Raw genomic sequence first — 17,202 nt, forward strand, 5'->3', positions numbered from 1 at the left:
AACTTAACCATCAACCAACAAAAATAATAATAATAAAGTTACCAAAAAAGGGTTAAAACTTAAGTGATTCCAAACAGGGCTAATACACGTGGCACGCTTCAGGGATTACTTCGTATTGTCACCTTAAATTTCGTCTTGATTCCCTGCGGCCTGTACGCTGTGTGGTCTCATTTGCTGAAAACGCTTTCTAGAGGTACAAGTTTTCCAAGGTCTACCCACGGCTCAGCTCTCCGGTAAACACTCAACTCTAAACATACTCACATTTTTTTTTCTATTTCTACTTTAGGGCCATAAATTTCACAAAATTTTCTTTCTATGTCTCTCTGTCTCTGTGTGTGTGTGTTTCATGCTTGACCCGAATCGGAAGGTCCCTCTTTTATGATATTGGTTAATGTTCTTGATGAAATATGCGAGCCAAGAGGCCGTGCTGGTTGTTGGGTCTTTGAGTTTTGAATATGCCTCAATAGAATTGATCGATAATTAGTGAAGACAATTGGTAAAAAGACAATTGAATAAGAATTTGGGTCATTATGGTTTTACGGTGTGTGCATGTAGATTTTTGGGTTGGTTTAATTTCATTGTGTCACCGAGTTTGTTACGAAAATTAAATGAACAAGTTTTTGGTCTTTAGTTGAGAATGAGATTTCTTCTTTAGTTTTTAGAATATTAGCTTTGTGCCCTAGCCTAGATTGAAATTTCAATTTGGGGTTGTGCATGTTATGAGAAGACTCTCATATCAGTTGGAAATATAGGAAATTTAGCTTGTATTTTGTTGTTATTTCCAAGTGGGAAATTCAGCTGGAAGTTTTTATTTAGTCACTAATCATTTGTGATTATATTGATGAGAAAGCCTTCACCTTACCCTTTTCAAATAATGCTAATGTGAATTTGAAAATTATAGATACGACTCTCCTATAATTAACTAAGAACCTTGCTGCCTTGGTCCTTGCTTGTAGTTGTTGATGATGTCCAGGATTGAGTAAATACTGATTAATGCTTTTGAGTTTATAAGAATTACAGGATATACCATAATTAATGGGAAGGCAATCTGCTGTGATTGAGTTGTTTAGTGTGGCTATACAGATATATTTTTTTATAACTGTTTGAAAGTATATTTTTAATCTGCTCTTTTCAAAAAATATGTTTGGTCATTGATTTTATCTTTGGGAGGCGGGGCTTCCACCAAAAACCTATTGGGAGGTTGGATTCCCTTGAAGAATCTATTTTATCTTTACATCTTATTTTTATTTTCTGCGTGTTCTAGTTACAAACTAATGGGTTTGTAACAAAAATCTGAAATAAGAAAAAAGAAAACAGGTTATTTTAGAATAACATAGCCAATCCTTAAATTGACTAGGGGAATGGTCCCTTAATCTTCGTTATTGAATATGAATATTATTCTGAATGAGATCCCAACTAACTACATATGATAAATTTGAAACTCTGGACAATACCTAAAGGCAGACAATGTTTACATTTTCTACTACCACGGAGGGCAAGCAGAAGACAGTATCTAACCACACTTGGACAGCTTTGCAAAATTCACAAACACATTTAGCTTCTATTATGGTCTCTAGGACATTTAAATTATATGATATCACGGTACTATTATATGGTAACTGCTTCAATTTTTATTTATTTATTTATTTATTAAGTTTTTAGATCTAAAAATCACATATATATATATATATATTATTTTACAAGTGTTAAATTTTCATATATATATATATATATATATGTATTTACATTTAAAACTAAAAATCAGTAAAAAAATAATAATAATAATAATAGAAAAATAAAATTTTAAAATTAATGTACCAAAAAAAAAAAATTGTTTTCTAGTTTTAAGTGTTTCTTTCTTTTTTCTTTTTTTTTTTCTTTTTCATGATAGAATATTTTTAAGCTTTCTAGAAAATCGAAAATAAAAATATAAAACCAAGTACTATACCGAAAGGAAGTACAAATAATTTACAATGGAAGAGAAGAAAGGGTGGGGGGAGAATAGTATCTTTGAGAATTAGTACCTAAAAGAAGAAATATAAGGTGAATTAGTATGTGGGAAAATTGAACTAAGTTAGAGTCAGCCGAAAGCCCTAAGATCATCATATCCATTCAGTAGGTAAAATTGATAAAACTGAATTTTAATCTATGTGCAATCATATTTGTTTCCATTTCTACTTTGGGGAGGGAATGTTGATAACTACACTTTTTTCCTTGCGTAAGAGATATACTACTTTGAATGGCCAGCTAGGCTTGGGAAACAAAATACAAATACTAGTATTTGATGTGGGTTTTAGGTATTCTAAGGAAAGCCGTTAGAAATTTGTTCGAAAGTATGTTCCTTATGTATTTATTAATCAATGTGTATACACAACATCACACCTGGATAGGGGTATTGAATAAAAGGCACATATTCCGCAACTTGGGTTTTTTTGGTTGAAGTTTATAGAAGTATGGTAGAAATTTTAATGTAATTGATGACATGTTTATGGGTTTGTGCAGGTAATCACCAGCACTGCGCTGCTTTATCTGTGGAGTTTGTCTCTAGAATCATGGCAAAGTCATTATCCAGCATGCTTTTGAAAGGAATTTCGGGTCTCCAAGCTGCTCATTCTTGTAGAATTATAAGGGTCAACACCTTATTCCCTATTAATTAGTAATATATCATAAAGAAAACGGTGTACTTGGTACCAAGTTACAGGATTTTTAATGTAAGACACGAAACGAATTTTGATGCTTTTTTCTCATACACTCTAGAGCAGAAACATTGAAGGAAAATGCTATGAAGAAATTAAAGAAAAAAGAAGCCCACATGATTTGCCTTGTGTCTTTACTGATGTATATAGATGTAGCCTCTCTGGTGTAGGTTAATGCATACAATACAGGGGTCATATTGCATCTATGATAGCTTTATTTGTCTTATAATAAATTGAAATGACTAGCCAAGTTGCTTTGGTAATATCCCAAATTGAAAACTCAACTTATGTGACCTTGGTAGCATATTCCACCGGAACTTTTAGGCTCGTTTGTGTTTTATTCATTTGGATATGATTGCAAAGTTCAAAACTTATAATAAGTTGCATTAGTTGAAACCAAACATCAAGTTTGGCAAAACATTATGATAGCATATACAGTTCGTGCATCTTTATGGTTTGTTTGTTTGTTTGTTTGTGTAGTCTTTTTATGTGTGGTGTGATCTGCACTGTCATAGAATCAGATTAGTCAGATGGCTAATATAAAATATTTTTCTTGTTTTACTTATGACGCTTGTAATTGTTGCATTCATGATTGTAGTTTACTGTTTCATCTAATTGCTAGCAGGTGTCTGGATCTTTTTACCACTATGGGATGAAGTACTCAAGTACGGGGCCTGATGATCCTGACACACATGATGATTTTAAGCCTACTAATAAGCTCGAGAGCTCTGACATTTCTTTGAAGGATGTTGTTGAGCAGGTATATGTCAAATGAGTATTCTCAATTGTTAATAAATATATTTCCAAACTCCTTATTATCCTTTCCTTGCCAAAATGAAGTTTATTCCTCAGCTTTAAATTAGAATTGTTGTTTCTAGTGCAGGATATCAAGGATAATCCTATAATGATTTATATGAAAGGGGTGCCTGATCTTCCTCAATGTGGATTCAGTTCACTGGCAGTGAGAGTGTTAAAACTATACAGTAAGGATATTGATGTTGGATTCTGACTTGGACCTGTTGTTAACTTGTCATATAATAAGTCATGTATGTTTGCAGTTCCATCTCGATGAAAAGTAACGAAGTCATTGAATCGGCCTTCATGTTTATAGAAGTACTCAATTTTAAGAGGCTTGTTATTGGCTATGTTGACATTTCTAGTCAGTTTAGTTTTCTTGATGATTTCTACTGTAGCTGCAAAATATTTATTGTTTAAATTACTTATAATTTATATATTTTCTTTCCAAGGCCACTTTATCTAGTATGCTTTTGATCTTTGTAATTTAGTTCCTGGTTTACTAGAACTTTTGAGTGGACTTTGGGTCATCAGCATTCAGTCATCAACCAAAATTATCATTTTAAATTTTGCTAATTGTTGAAGTTTTTTTGGTTACTGATTATTTGGAACCATGGTTCAGCCTGGTCCTTCTAAGCTTTTTATCTTAGTACAACTACACGTTTGAAAGTACTGTTTATGATTTTCTTGCGTCAACTTTGTACCTTGCAGATGTTCCCTTGAGTGCTAGAAATATTTTGGAAAACCTTGAGCTGAAAAATGCTGTAAAAGCCTACAGGTAAATTGATCTTAAATATCTTTTGCTTTAGGGAGTTCTAGAATCCATAATAGAAGTTAGATGTGTGTGTGAATTTTGCAAAGCTGACCAAGTGTGGTTAGATACTGTCTTCTGCTTGCACTCCTTGGTAGTAGAAAATGTAAACATTGTCTGCATTTTTGTATCGTTTAGAGTTTCAAATTTATCATCTGTAGTTAGTTGGGATCTCATTCTGAACAATATCTATCATTTATCATGTTTTAATGGGTTTACCATACTCAGTTTTTTCTTCCATAGTTTCTCCTTGGGTTCCCCAGTCTATAATATTCATACTCAGATTTATCATTTCTCAACCTTACATTTTGCACATGCAGTAACTGGCCAACATTTCCGCAGATATTCATTAAGGGAGAGTTCATTGGCGGTTCAGATATTATTCTTAATATGCACCAGGTTAGTAATAACATAAGCGGTTATTACTTGTTTTAATTATTTTCAAACTGCAAATGCATTGGCTCTGATGGTTTGCTTTCCTCCACATAGACTGGGGAACTAAAGGAGAAGCTTAAAGATGTGATCTCCAATCAGGAAAAGTCTGGATAAGTTGAATTTGAAGAGCCTGTAGGTTGAACTGCGGCACGTTTAAATCACATCTATTTGAGATGCAAATTCCCTATGCAAGTTTTCTGCAGAGGTTGGCTTGATGAAGCATTTTGTCGAAATGTCTGGAGATCAATAAACGTAGTTTGTTATCCTTTTTATTTACCATGTATTTTGACTATCCATCGCTTATGACATTAGAAATTTTTATATTGGTGACGCCTTGTACAATGAGCCTTGGCGTTAGAAATGGCTGTGCTTGGAAATGAGCCATGTACAAAATGAGCAGAAGAATCCATTAGTTGCCAAGACACAAATGTTTGTGTGAAAAAGAAAAGCAAATGCCTTGAAATTATTGCCTTGAAATTATTTGTGCAATTCTAACGGTGAACGATCATTCTGGCCTTGGAACAGCATTTAAATTTCCTAAAAATGGAAGAACATTTATCAGATCTTTCTGGCAGATTTTACAACTACCACGTCTTACAACAGAATAGCAGGTAAATATACCGTCTACAAAATCTTTGATGAATAGCATTCATTTGTTGGAGTTTTTCGAGCATAAATATCTTGGCATATATTCGTTGGATGGACATGTATCTGCCAAATCCGGATGTGTTCTTGTTATTGCCTCTTGCAAGGATTTTAAAGCAGGAAGTAGATTTCTGGAATTTTGCTGATTAGAATTACCATGAGCTTTCCAAAGTTCCTTCCATATAAATCAATCACAAAGAGTTTAGCAAAAATAAAATTCAAATAATAATAATAAATCAACATCCATGGTAAATCTATAGAATAACTAAAAGAGAAGATAACACTTCCGTATGTCGGCAACGTTCTAGAAGATCTTTAGTGCTTATCTGTTAAGGTATGAGATTCTAAGTTAAAAGGTTAACACAGAGAAGAAGTAATTTAAAATCTCTATGTTTGGCCAATTTGGGTCTCATATTCGTACCTTCTACGATAATCACCAGACTAACGGCAAAAATGAATTTTTATTAAGAATTAAGGTTGCACAGACATAACAAACCATTTTGAAATTTGGGTTTTCATCAAATTTTTTTTTTTTTTTTGAAAAAATTGATATAAAAATATGACACGGTTTTATAACCGGACATATACTTTATTTGCAATGCAAGTGGTGAACTGAAAAGTTTAATAAAGATGTATATTTAGGACTTATTAAAAGGCCAACGACAGTCTTTTAGTTCATCGTGGAATGTTATGTTGGTTATATATGGACGCAAAAATGATTTGATAAAGTGCAAAAATAGATTTGTTAAGATTTATTCATTTATTAAATTTTTTTTTTTTTTTAAGAGGAGCACAAAGCATAAAAACGAGAAAATAATATATTAAGATGCGGTGGGGATCAATGTGACATGGGAAAATCATTACCAAAAAAAAAAAAAAAAAAAAAAAGAGAAGAGAAAATGTGACTTGGGAAAATATCCCAAATAATTAATATTGCCTAAAATATATATATTGCTGAAAAATTAATTTTGCATATATGAATACAATCTATGACATCATAATGTATGTGTCCCACACAATAATGCAGACCATGTGTTGTACCATATCAAAATTAATTATTTATTTAATTTTTGGCTGAAAATATCAAAATTATTTAATATATAGCAGAGGTGGTCCAATAGGAATTTTCATTGTTTATTTTTGAAGTATAGGGTGTTTTATTCTTTCTCTCTTGTATTCTGTAATTACTGATGACTACTTCTCCAGTTGATGAGGAAAACGGGATGGCGGAAGAGCCACTGTTGAGCGGACCCAAACCAAAAGCCAAGGGTGGCATAATAACGTTGCCTTTCATTATAGGTAAAATAAATTAATTGGATTATTAGAGGATTGTTTTTTTGATATATAATATAATTATTATGATCTTAATTAAAATTAATTAATTAATTAATGGGAATGTGGGTTCAGCAAATGAGGCATTTGAGAGGCTGGCAAACCATGGGCTTCGCCCGAACATGATACTCTACTTGACCCGAAAGTATGGCCTGGCAGCTGCCAGTGCCTCCACCCTACTCTTACTGTGGTCCGCCGCAACTGATTTCATGCCCGTTTTCGGGGCTTTTCTTGCCGATTCCTATGTGGGTCGGTACCCAATGATTGGATTCGGATCCGTCCTTTGCTTTCTGGTACTTTTTTCTCTCAAACCCCCTTACCTCTATTCTGCTTTCTTCTACTTTTTCCACTCCATGTTTGGACATGGAGTATGGTGAGGCAAGGTTCCCTAAAAATGTTAATATATATGGTAAAAATAAATAACAGAATATATAGTTTTTTTTGGTGAACAACACATGTACAAGGTGTATTAAAAAAAAAAAAAGGTGCAAGGATTTTTTTTTTTTTTGAAATAAAAGAAATGAGTGAAGAAAAAGTATATAAAGAAACAAAGATATGAGGAGAATTTAAGAGAAAAATAAAAAGTTGTGAGAAATAATTCCTGATAATTTTCTTGAATTAATCTTTAGAAATGTGGTAATATGGACAATAAAAAAAGAATCCACATTGGTTAATTTATTTGGTTTTATATATTAACCTTTTATTTTATGTTTATATTTTTATGCTAAAAAGTTATTAAAGAAAGGTGGTAATTCCCATTTAAGTGAACCTAATTAAATTATAACATGAGGGGATGTGGAATCTATTTATCCGTATCACCATTTCCATTTCTCCCATGATAAATTGTGAGATAATTCCTAGTATCAATTCTCAATTCCTGTTTATTCTTATGACTTATATTTTCATGTGGATGATTTACTTGGAAGTTAATATATATTTTCGTAAATTGAACCAACTAAACAGGGAATGGTTATGCTATGGTTAACAACCATATTCCACGAGCAACACCTTCTTGTTACCAAGACAGCCAAAGCTGCAAAATGTACCCAAAAACATCCCGACTTTTATACTTGTACTCTTGTTTTGGCCTTATGTCTATTGGGTCTGGAGGGATAAGGTCATCTTCAATAGCTTTTGGTGTAGACCAATTGGACATTAAAAACAACCGCAGTAGTATTTCAGGAATATTGGAGAGGTTCTTTAGTTGGTACTCCGTTTTTGTCAATATTTCTGTAATTGTGGCAATCTCATTCTTGGTTTACATTCAAGAGCATTTGGGATGGAATGTGGGGTTTGGAATTCCTGCCTCGCTTATGTTCATGTCCGCGCTTGCATTTTTCGTAGCTTCACCTTTATATGTTAATTTGGAGGCAGAAAAGAGTGTTCTCACTGAATTGGCACAAGTTGTTGTGGCTTCTTACAAAAACAGAGATATCCCATTATCGTCCTTGGACAAAGTTGATACGATGTACCATCACATAAAGGGATCAATGAGATTTTGATCAAATTAATCATGTCACAAAATAAAAAATAAAAAATGTTCTCTCTTATGCACATTAATTGCGTATTCAAGAAATATACTTGTTTGTATGCCTAACTAGGTGTCTGAACAAAGCATGTGTTATTAGGAATTCCCAACGAAGCCTTACCCCAGATGGCAGAGTTTCAGAGCCATGGAGCTTTTGTACCGTGAATCAAGTAGAAGAACTCAAGGCAGTAATCGGGATAATCCCAATCTGGTCAACAGGGGTATTGATGTCAGTGAGTGCCAATTCAGGCTCTTTGCCGGTACTCCAAGCAACAACTATGGACAGACGCATTTTCACCTCAAACTTCGATATTCCTGCTGGCTCTTTCGGCCTGTTTTCCATAATTTCAATGGTCTTGTGGCTCGGTTTTTATGATCGGTTGGTTCTCCCATTAGCATCAAAAATCAAAGGAAGATCAATTCGTCTCGGTTTGAAAGCGAAAATGGGAATTGGAATTTTTGCCACATGCTTATCTATGTCAACAGCGGCCATGGTAGAGAGCACACGAAGGAAAAGGGCAATTCAACAAGGATTCTTAGACGACCCACAAGCGGTGGTGAACATGTCGGCAATGTGGTTACTACCTCAGCACATCCTTATTGGCTTAGGAGATGCTTTCAACCTAATAGGCCAAGCAGAGTTCTATTACACACAGTTGCCTAAAAGCATGTCTAGTGTAGCATTGACTCTTAATATGCTAGGAGGGTCCATTGGCAACTTGATAGCAAGTTTAATTTTGAACACCGTGGATGATATTACTAAAAGAGGAAACCAAGAGAGTTGGGTCTCAACCAATATGAACAAGGGTCATTATGATTACTATTGTTGGCTTTTTTGTGGTTTGGGCGTTGTCAATTGCTTGTATTATGTTGCATGTAGTAAGGCTTATGGTCCTTGTAATGAAGAAGCAAGCTAGGATTTGGGTCAAGATTAGGTGTTAATTAAATTGCCACATGAACCAGTACATGAACATGTTGTAGTATCTGAGGACCATCATCATAAATGGTGACAAATACATATATATATATATATACATATATATATATATATATATATTTTTCTAAATATGTACAATTGCTCTAAGAAATATCATTCACTATTCTAGATAGTTTGTGTTTGTTGGGCATGACAAATGAATATGAAATTTCAAAAGTTCAACAATATTTTAATGCTTTTATCATAGGTTAAGCAATGTTAAATATATATTAATTGTAACCCCAAAGTAAGGTGATGGATCTTCAGCAACAGCTTGAAATGATTTTATACATAAGCTTCCAACAATACATCAAAAATCCTAATCAAGTTAATAGAAGGAAAAAAAGAAAAAAAGAAAAAAATGGAATTTACATTTTTTGGAAATTTTATATTCAAATAATAGTATGTTTTACAGTGCATGCTTCAAACTAACAGTAACAGAGTTCAGTTTCTGTTTTCTGTTTCCGACTCTTCGAGAACATGAAGCAAAGAACTTGGCCTAAGCGATCGGACGACTCTCGTTTCTCAACCTTTTCACATAAAACAAAAGCCACTGCCAGGTTCCACTACCGATGAGTGCATTTGGGACCTGACAATTTCCAACACAAAAAAATATAAAGTCAATTAGGTTTTACTGTAAATCTCACATTTTTCTGTGTACGGGGACCATGTGATTTTTCACTTAAAATAAAAAACTTTTATTTTATTTTATTATCATTATTATTTTTCTTTGGGGACAAAAGGACAGTTTTAGCATTAAAGAAAATCTGCAAGCAAGTGTCAGAGGCAAAGTAATTAATGTTATAATTTATAATGATTTGAAATCACGAGTCCAATGCAGGTCAGAAAACAATATATGAACTTACTTCCAATGCAGGTCAGAAAACAATATATAAACTTACTTTGATTTCAAAAAAAAAAAATTGCATACCAGGAATAGCTAGGTTGATTAGTTGTTAAACATCTAGCTAGTGGAATTGTGAAAACTCCAAAAAGTGAGATTGCAAATTCGAGCAAACAGAGATTAATGGCAAATCCTTCGATAGAGGAAGATGAAGAAGCGATGGAAAAGCCCCTCCTGAGCAGCTCAGACACCGAGCCCCCAAACTCAAAGGGAGGCATCAGAACCTTGCCTTTTATTTTGGGTAAATTTCCCACAAAAACTTTATTCTTTCCATATAATATTATCATAATATATACATATATGAATATGGCAATTGATTTAATTTTAATTTTAATTTTAATGAATGTAATAGCAAATGAGGCATTTGAGAGGTTGGCAAATTATGGGCTGCAACCAAACATGGTTCTGTATCTGACCCGAGAGTATGGTCTCCGAGCTGCCACAGCGGCCAACGTACAGTTTCTATGGTCCGCCGCTACAGATTTCACGCCCATTGTTGGTGCTTTTCTTGCGGATTCCTATGTGGGTCGTTACCCAATGATCGGATTCGGCTGTATCCTTTGCCTTCTGGTACTTTTCTCAATCAATTTCTTTTTGACCTTTTTGTGGGCAAGCGTCTCCTAAAGCCACTAAAGGATATATATATTTTAATTTTTTTTGGTAATATTCCAAAAGATATTCGTTTTAAGCTCCCAAATTTTGTATGTAATTGGGTAAGTTCTTTAGATAGTAATGATTTAACAGACGTAACCGGTCTTTATTTATCATTTGTATAAATACATCTCATCTATATTCAAGTTTCACTCTCCACTTATCTTGTCAAGTGGGGTTGGTTAAAAAAATTTCAACTTATCTTATCCGCCCATTTAGTTCCATAATTTAATCCAAAAAAACAAAAAAAAAAATTATATATGTATCAAATTTTAGATTAGTGTCACACCTATAGCAATTCAAAAACAAATTAATTCACTTGAATGTAAGACAAATTATAAACAGATAATTTGCTATGTATCAATTACCATAGACAGAATTAACGCTTTATGAGAACTAGTAAATTGATAACATGTTGAGTTGCCTATGAAAATAAGGATTTATAATACCTATAGCAACTTCTTCTTCTATTGATATGACCTCCATTTTTAGCTTTATTATTACTTGGAATTTACTATGTAACAGGGAACAGTTTTACTATGGTTAACGACCATCATTCCACAAGCAAGGCCTTTTTGCGACCAATTTAGCTTTAGATGCACGAATCCAGCGGCATCCCAACTCTTAATCTTATACTCTTCTTTTGGCCTTCTGTCAATTGGAGCTGGTGGTATAAGATCAAGTTCATTGGCTTTTGGTGTAAACCAAATGGACACAACAAAGAACCCGCAGGGAGACACGAAGCGCTTATCCAGCTTCATCAGTTTGTACAGTGTGGTCGTCAATATTTCAATATTTATTTCATTCTCATGTATAGCCTATATTCAAGAGCACATGGGTTGGAATGTGGGCTTTGGTGTTCCTGCTTTGCTTATGTTATTGTCAGTGATTTCCTTCTTCTTGGCTTCTCCTTTCTACATTAAGTTGAAGCCTGAAACCAGTATTCTCACTGGATTAGCACAAGTTGTTGTTGCATCTTACAGAAACAGAGACATTCAATTGTCTTCCTCTGACACAATCGAATACTATCACACCAAAGGATCAATCCCCGCGCCTAGTGAAAAATTAAGGTAACACCTGGAATTAAATTTTAAGATATATCCATATTGTATGCCTTTTATTTTTTAAATGAACATTCCTATGTATACAAAATTCTTTGTCTGTCTATATATAGGTTTCTTAACAAGGCATGTATCATCAGAAATGACCAACAAAGCCTTACTCTAAATGGAATCGTAGTTTCAGATCCGTGGAGTCTTTGTACAGTGAATCAAGTGGAAGATCTCAAGGCACTAATATGGATAATACCAATTTGGACAACTGGGGTCTTCATGTTTCTGACAACCAGTCAAAGCTCATTTCCTGTAATCCAGGCAACATCCATGGACAGACATATTACTTCAAGCTTCGAAATTCCTGCTGGCTCGTTTGGTATGTTTGTTGTAGTTTCTATGTCACTATGGCTCTGTCTCTACGACCGCATAATTCTCCCTCTAGCATCAAAAATCAAGGGACAATCTGTTTCATTGAGTTCCAAAAACAGAATGGGAATTGGAATTTTCCTCGGTTGCATAAGTATGTCAGCGTCAGCGATTGTGGAAAGTGTTCGGCGGAAAAGGGCAATCCAACAAGGATTTTCGGATGACCCGCATGCCTTGGTGAACATGTCTGCTTCGTGGCTAATACCACAAAACATCTTTCTTGGTGTAGCGCAGGCTTTCAATGCAATCGGCCAAATTGAGTTCTATTACTCTGAGCTGCCTAAAAGCATGTCTAGTATTGCACTGAGTCTGAATTTGCTGGGGTCGTCTATTGCAAACTTGATTGCAAGTTTAATTATAAGCATCGTGGATGATATTACTAAAAGAGGAGGCCATGAGAGTTGGGTTTCGGACAATATGAATCAGGGACATTATGATTACTATTGTTGGCTTCTTGCAGGTTTAGGGGTTGTCAATTTCGTTTACTACATTGCTTGTAGCAAAGCTTATGGTCCTTGTAAAAACCAAGGAATAACGATTTAGGTGGAGATGATGAGATAATCAGCTGATTAGTATTTGGTTAAATTAATTCATTAGCAAGTGGTTTAGTATCCATAAATGTTTCTTTTTCTGGGGTATTTTATAAGATAATAACTCTATCATCATTAGTACCATTTTAGTTAATAAACAACGTGATTTTTAGATGTTGTTTTTTCTTTAAAAATAAATGATATCACTAATCATTTTCATATATAGGTTTTAGGATTAATTGTATTTTTATACCTTTGACTTTTAAAATTTTGCAATATAGGTTTTTAATTTTTCAATTCAACGTCTTTTTTGACTTTTGCTTGACAAAGTTTAGCATTTGTCTCAAGTGATTAATATTAACTTTATCAAATTTCAAATAGAAAATACCAAAGAGCAAAATTTTAAAATTAATTCTAAAAATTTACATTTTTAATAATTTATAATTTGAAATTTAATATTGTTTAATATTCTCGGGTGATTTGCGTCAGTATTTTACAAAAATTGATACAATTTAAAACCAATAATATGAAATGATAGTTAAACCTTATCGTCAAAAATCAAATAAAATCATATTGCATAAGAAAAATCAAGAGCAAAATTGTTGAATCAAAAAATTGAAAACCTAAATTATAAAACCTTAAAAGTTGAGGATACTAAAATACAATTATCCTTTGGTCTTTCTTTTTTTTTTTTTTTTTTTTCTATTCATTTGTTTGATCTTGGAGGTGGAACGATTTGAACAAAATGGTATTGTCATTGCTATTGTTTTTTGGATTACATTAATTTTCATAAAGTTTGATATATAAAATTTGCAAAAATAATTTGTGCATGAAATATTATCTGAAATATATTATTTGAGACTTATTTATATATATTTATACAGTTAGCTAGTCTCAAATAAGATCTACTTTATTTTATTAAATTAAAATACATTTTTGATGACCATTAGATCACATCAAAGAAGAGGATTTAAAATTCTATAAATGATCAAATATAGGTTTAGTAATATACTAAAACTTTATTTTAAAAAAAAAAATCCTATTGGAACCAAATAGTTAGTAAGTGTAATTTTAAATCTTACAATTTAAAATTTTAAAAAGGAAAACTTCATATTAATATTCATATTAAAAATCTTATTTAATTCTGCTTATATATATATATATATATACATATCCAGTAAAAACAGCCCAATTACAAAATAATCATGTTATTCCGTGAATTTAGTAATTGACCAATTTAGTTCTTACATATGTATGAAGACTTTTTTTTTTTTCTTGAAAAAAAAAAAAAAAAGGAAGACAAAGATTAAAGGAGAGTTCCTAAAAGTGGTCGAGGAATTACTTTAGGGATAGTTTAGTAGTTTATCTTGTTTTTCGATGTCAAAATTTATAATTCGGCTAATTACACTTTGCACTACTAAACTTCATTATTTTTCACTTTACCCCTAAACTTTATAAATTCTCACATTAAGCCAAAAATTATCAGTTTCTATCATTTTGTTACAATTACAATTGTTAATACCATCCAAAATATAGATGGAGTTGTTAATACAATTGTTAATGCAAATCACATGCATTTTAATAGACAATATTTAAAAATAATAATAATTTTTTAGAATAAAAATAAACAAATAAAATGAATGAAATTGTTTATTAATTTTATCTATTGCTTTATTTTAGTCAAAACACACTATACTAGTTGTTTATACATAAGTTTTTTTAAAAAAAATATTTCAGTTTCATCAATTTTTATTAGCTGATATACTTAAATATCCTTTATTTAAAGGCATGTGACTTGCACATAAAAGATATTCTATCCATATTTTGGATATGTTAACTATTGCATCAAAATAATGGAAGAAATTTCTTATGAAAATATGATAAGAACAATAGCAATAGAAGAATGATAATAAAAAGAAAATATACACAGATTTAAATGAAAAATCCTCAATAAAAAAAAAAACCACCAACAATGAGAAGCAAAATCTTTTATCCAAAAATTGGTATAATAAATGAGCTAATAGAGCAACTACAAAACTAAAAAATACAACCAAAAAACCTTGAAACCGAATCGAATAAAAAATGGGTCAGATCAATCCGTATTGCGAGGTTAAAGCCTCGCATCCTCAATAGGCTCAGTGGTGGGCTTTATTCTAGAGTCTATCGGCCCTCGACTTTCACTACCACCACAAAGCCTCAAAAAAATCTACAAAATAAATTTCACCAAACGAATTGTATTGTGAGCTTTCGGATCGGTCCAATTAAAATTCAGATCATCAACTTTAATAAAAATGATATGCAATGTAAGAATTTTTAAAGTATAAGGGGCTAATGAAAAACAATACATAGTTTACATGTACAAACTACAAAGTGTACATTGCAGAGGCCTATGACAAACTATGGTACCACTTCTACCAGCAAACCTCAATTTTATTTATTTATTTATTATTATTATTTTTATGTTTATGTTTATATTGACTAGTTATTCGGCCTTATTTTTGTGTTATGATAGGAGTTGAGATTTCATATTTTACATTTGAAATAAATTACTAATTGCTACTTGCCATTTCATGAATCTACAGATGAACAAGTACTCTGTCTTATGCACGTTGCTTTTTCTTGCTAATTGATACTTGTTAGTTTCTTTAGTCCGCCAGGTTTCTAACCTTAGCACGTATTATCAGTAATTCCCAGCAAAACCTTATCATAGATGGAAGAATTTCAGATCCATTGAGTCTTTGCACGGTCAATCAAGTAGAAGATCTTAAAGGCACTAATCAGGACACTCCCCAATTTGGTTCTCAGGAGTCTTGACAAGCTGACAGTCACTCAAAACACTTTTCCTGTACTCCAGGCATTCTCTGTGAACCGACACATCATTTTCAACTTTGAAATTCATGCTGGTTCTTTTTCCATATTCGTGGTGATTTCTATGGCAATGTGGCTTTTTTTTTTTTTTTTTTTTTTTTTTTTTTTTTTTTGGGCAAATGACCGCGTAATTCTCCCATTATCATCCAAACTGAAGATCGGTTAGACTAAGTTAGAAAGTAAGAGTGGAAATTGGAATTTTCGTATCTGTCATAGCTGGAGTCGCAGAAGACCACAATGCCGTGGTAAGCATGTCTGCATTGTGGCTAGCACCACAATTCATCTATCTTGGCATAACTGAGGCTCTCAATACAATTGGCCCAATAGACTTGTTTTACTCGGAATCTCCAAAATACACGGTTAGTATAGCACTAAAATTTGTGTCGCTAGGGAGGTCTATTGCGAGTGTGCTAGCAAGTATCCTTGTGAGTATTGTGGATGCTATTACAAGCAAAGGAAACCATTACAGTTGGGTTTCCACCAACCCAAATAAGGGTTATTATGTTTACCACTGTTTGCTTCTTGCTGGCTTGGGCGTTGTCAATTTCTTCTATCATATTGCTTGCAGCAGAGTTTATGGTCCTTATAAAGGAGAAGGGAAGGACTTCATGGAGCTTGTGGCCGGACATGATAATGATGATAATGATGAAGATGGTGATAATGTTGCTCACTAGTATTAAATTGTTCATTATAGTATGTATATGAATGGCATTTCATATGTTTCTTGGATGTTCAAAATTATCTTGGATTCTTCTATATATTTTGTAGGTGGCTATGCTGTTTTTAAAATGTTATTTGTTATTAATTTAAGTCCAAGAAACAAGACGGTCATTTTGTTGTTGCTATGGTGGCATAGCAAATCGATCTGATCTATAATATAGTAAATAAAAGTAATGATAATATATAATAAATTACACTGATTTGCAACGACGTATGTGCTTGACTTCTACATTGTTCCTTTTTCTTTTTTGGTTTTTGTTTCCAATTTTTTTATTCATATAAATTAAATTTCTATAACGAGTGTGACTGCCACTTGTTTATTACAACTCTTCTCAAAGTACTAACTAAATTGTTTTTGGGGGAAAATTTTCTAATACTCCCGTTGCACTGGGTATTGAGTACTCCTTTTATTGATTTAATGCCATATGGACACTTTATCCACATCGGGTAGTTGCCAAAACTACCATAAACAACAAAACTGCCTTTCTAAACCACCAAACCATGACAATATGATCCAATACCCAAATAACAGTTTTATCTCTTTGTCTCTCTCTACAGAGCAGTATCGCTCAATCCCCAAACCCAAACTTCCCAACACAACAGTAGAACAGGCATCATTCCCATCCAAACTATTTTCACTCTCTGAACCTGATTCACAAATAGAAACCAACACAGTTCCTTGTCCTTGTTTATCTGATCCCCTAAAATTTTTAACTCTTTTTTTTCCTGGTTTTTTGAGACTTATCAGACCAACCCATCAGCCCAAGTAGATCGAAACAGAAGGCTAGGTGTATTTTGTCAGTAACCAAGCAAGTGAATCTAAACCGGTT

The 17,202-nt window shown here is 32.9% G+C and overlaps 4 protein-coding genes across 8 annotated transcripts; all 4 read left to right on the plus strand.

Moving 5' to 3' along the window:
* Positions 1-76: 76 nt before the first annotated feature.
* LOC107420674 (monothiol glutaredoxin-S15, mitochondrial-like) lies at positions 77-5,214 on the plus strand. 3 transcript variants are annotated; one of them, XM_016029690.4, is made up of 7 exons: positions 77-233; positions 2,503-2,630; positions 3,322-3,456; positions 3,580-3,679; positions 4,203-4,269; positions 4,623-4,701; positions 4,792-5,214. In XM_016029690.4, exons 2-7 carry the CDS (start codon positions 2,553-2,555, stop codon positions 4,849-4,851), a joined length of 519 nt encoding a protein of 172 aa, XP_015885176.1. In that variant the 5' UTR covers positions 77-233; positions 2,503-2,552; the 3' UTR covers positions 4,852-5,214. The 3 variants fall into 3 exon arrangements, with proteins under 3 accessions (XP_015885176.1, XP_015885177.2, XP_048331582.1); XM_016029691.4 differs by having other exon boundaries at positions 4,645-4,701; XM_048475625.2 differs by lacking the exon at positions 77-233 and adding an exon at positions 327-496.
* A 1,316-nt stretch (positions 5,215-6,530) lies between these two features.
* LOC112491924 (protein NRT1/ PTR FAMILY 1.3-like) lies at positions 6,531-9,247 on the plus strand. Its single transcript, XM_025074405.3, has 3 exons — positions 6,531-6,681; positions 6,790-7,007; positions 7,678-9,247. The coding sequence occupies exons 1-3, from the start codon at positions 6,573-6,575 to the stop codon at positions 7,828-7,830; spliced, it is 480 nt and encodes a 159-aa protein (XP_024930173.3). The 5' UTR covers positions 6,531-6,572; the 3' UTR covers positions 7,831-9,247.
* Positions 8,034-9,159, plus strand: LOC107420644 (protein NRT1/ PTR FAMILY 1.2-like). Its single transcript, XM_016029656.4, has 2 exons — positions 8,034-8,182; positions 8,316-9,159. Exons 1-2 carry the CDS (start codon positions 8,034-8,036, stop codon positions 9,157-9,159), a joined length of 993 nt encoding a protein of 330 aa, XP_015885142.3.
* Positions 9,248-10,001: 754 nt separating the features above from the next.
* Positions 10,002-12,922, plus strand: LOC107420684 (protein NRT1/ PTR FAMILY 1.2-like). 3 transcript variants are annotated; one of them, XM_025074543.3, is made up of 4 exons: positions 10,002-10,363; positions 10,475-10,692; positions 11,299-11,843; positions 12,013-12,561. In XM_025074543.3, exons 1-4 carry the CDS (start codon positions 10,246-10,248, stop codon positions 12,416-12,418), a joined length of 1,287 nt encoding a protein of 428 aa, XP_024930311.3. In that variant the 5' UTR covers positions 10,002-10,245; the 3' UTR covers positions 12,419-12,561. The 3 variants fall into 3 exon arrangements, with proteins under 3 accessions (XP_024930311.3, XP_048331066.2, XP_024930310.3); XM_048475109.2 differs by having other exon boundaries at positions 12,019-12,561; XM_025074542.3 differs by having other exon boundaries at positions 10,009-10,363; positions 11,948-12,922.
* The last annotated feature ends 4,280 nt before the right edge of the window (positions 12,923-17,202 follow it).

Source organism: Ziziphus jujuba, chromosome 5, assembly GCF_031755915.1.
Source record: "Ziziphus jujuba cultivar Dongzao chromosome 5, ASM3175591v1".
Lineage (NCBI taxonomy): Eukaryota > Viridiplantae > Streptophyta > Magnoliopsida > Rosales > Rhamnaceae > Ziziphus > Ziziphus jujuba.

Excerpts from the sequence above, each read along its gene's own strand:
- LOC107420684 (XM_025074542.3), top strand. The coding sequence starts at position 10,246 with ATGGCAAATCCTTCGATAGAGGAAGATGAAGAAGCGATGGAAAAGCCC. Across the intron at positions 10,364-10,474 it reads AACCTTGCCTTTTATTTTGG|CAAATGAGGCATTTGAGAGG; the intron begins GTAAATTTCCCA and ends TGAATGTAATAG. Across the intron at positions 10,693-11,298 it reads GCTGTATCCTTTGCCTTCTG|GGAACAGTTTTACTATGGTT; the intron begins GTACTTTTCTCA and ends ACTATGTAACAG.
- LOC107420644 (XM_016029656.4), top strand. The coding sequence starts at position 8,034 with ATGTCCGCGCTTGCATTTTTCGTAGCTTCACCTTTATATGTTAATTTG. Across the intron at positions 8,183-8,315 it reads TTGGACAAAGTTGATACGAT|GTGTCTGAACAAAGCATGTG; the intron begins GTACCATCACAT and ends ATGCCTAACTAG.
- LOC107420674 (XM_016029690.4), top strand. The coding sequence starts at position 2,553 with ATGGCAAAGTCATTATCCAGCATGCTTTTGAAAGGAATTTCGGGTCTC. Across the intron at positions 2,631-3,321 it reads ATTCTTGTAGAATTATAAGG|GTGTCTGGATCTTTTTACCA; the intron begins GTCAACACCTTA and ends AATTGCTAGCAG. Across the intron at positions 3,457-3,579 it reads TGAAGGATGTTGTTGAGCAG|GATATCAAGGATAATCCTAT; the intron begins GTATATGTCAAA and ends TTTCTAGTGCAG.
- LOC112491924 (XM_025074405.3), top strand. The coding sequence starts at position 6,573 with ATGACTACTTCTCCAGTTGATGAGGAAAACGGGATGGCGGAAGAGCCA. Across the intron at positions 6,682-6,789 it reads AACGTTGCCTTTCATTATAG|CAAATGAGGCATTTGAGAGG; the intron begins GTAAAATAAATT and ends ATGTGGGTTCAG. Across the intron at positions 7,008-7,677 it reads GATCCGTCCTTTGCTTTCTG|GGAATGGTTATGCTATGGTT; the intron begins GTACTTTTTTCT and ends CCAACTAAACAG.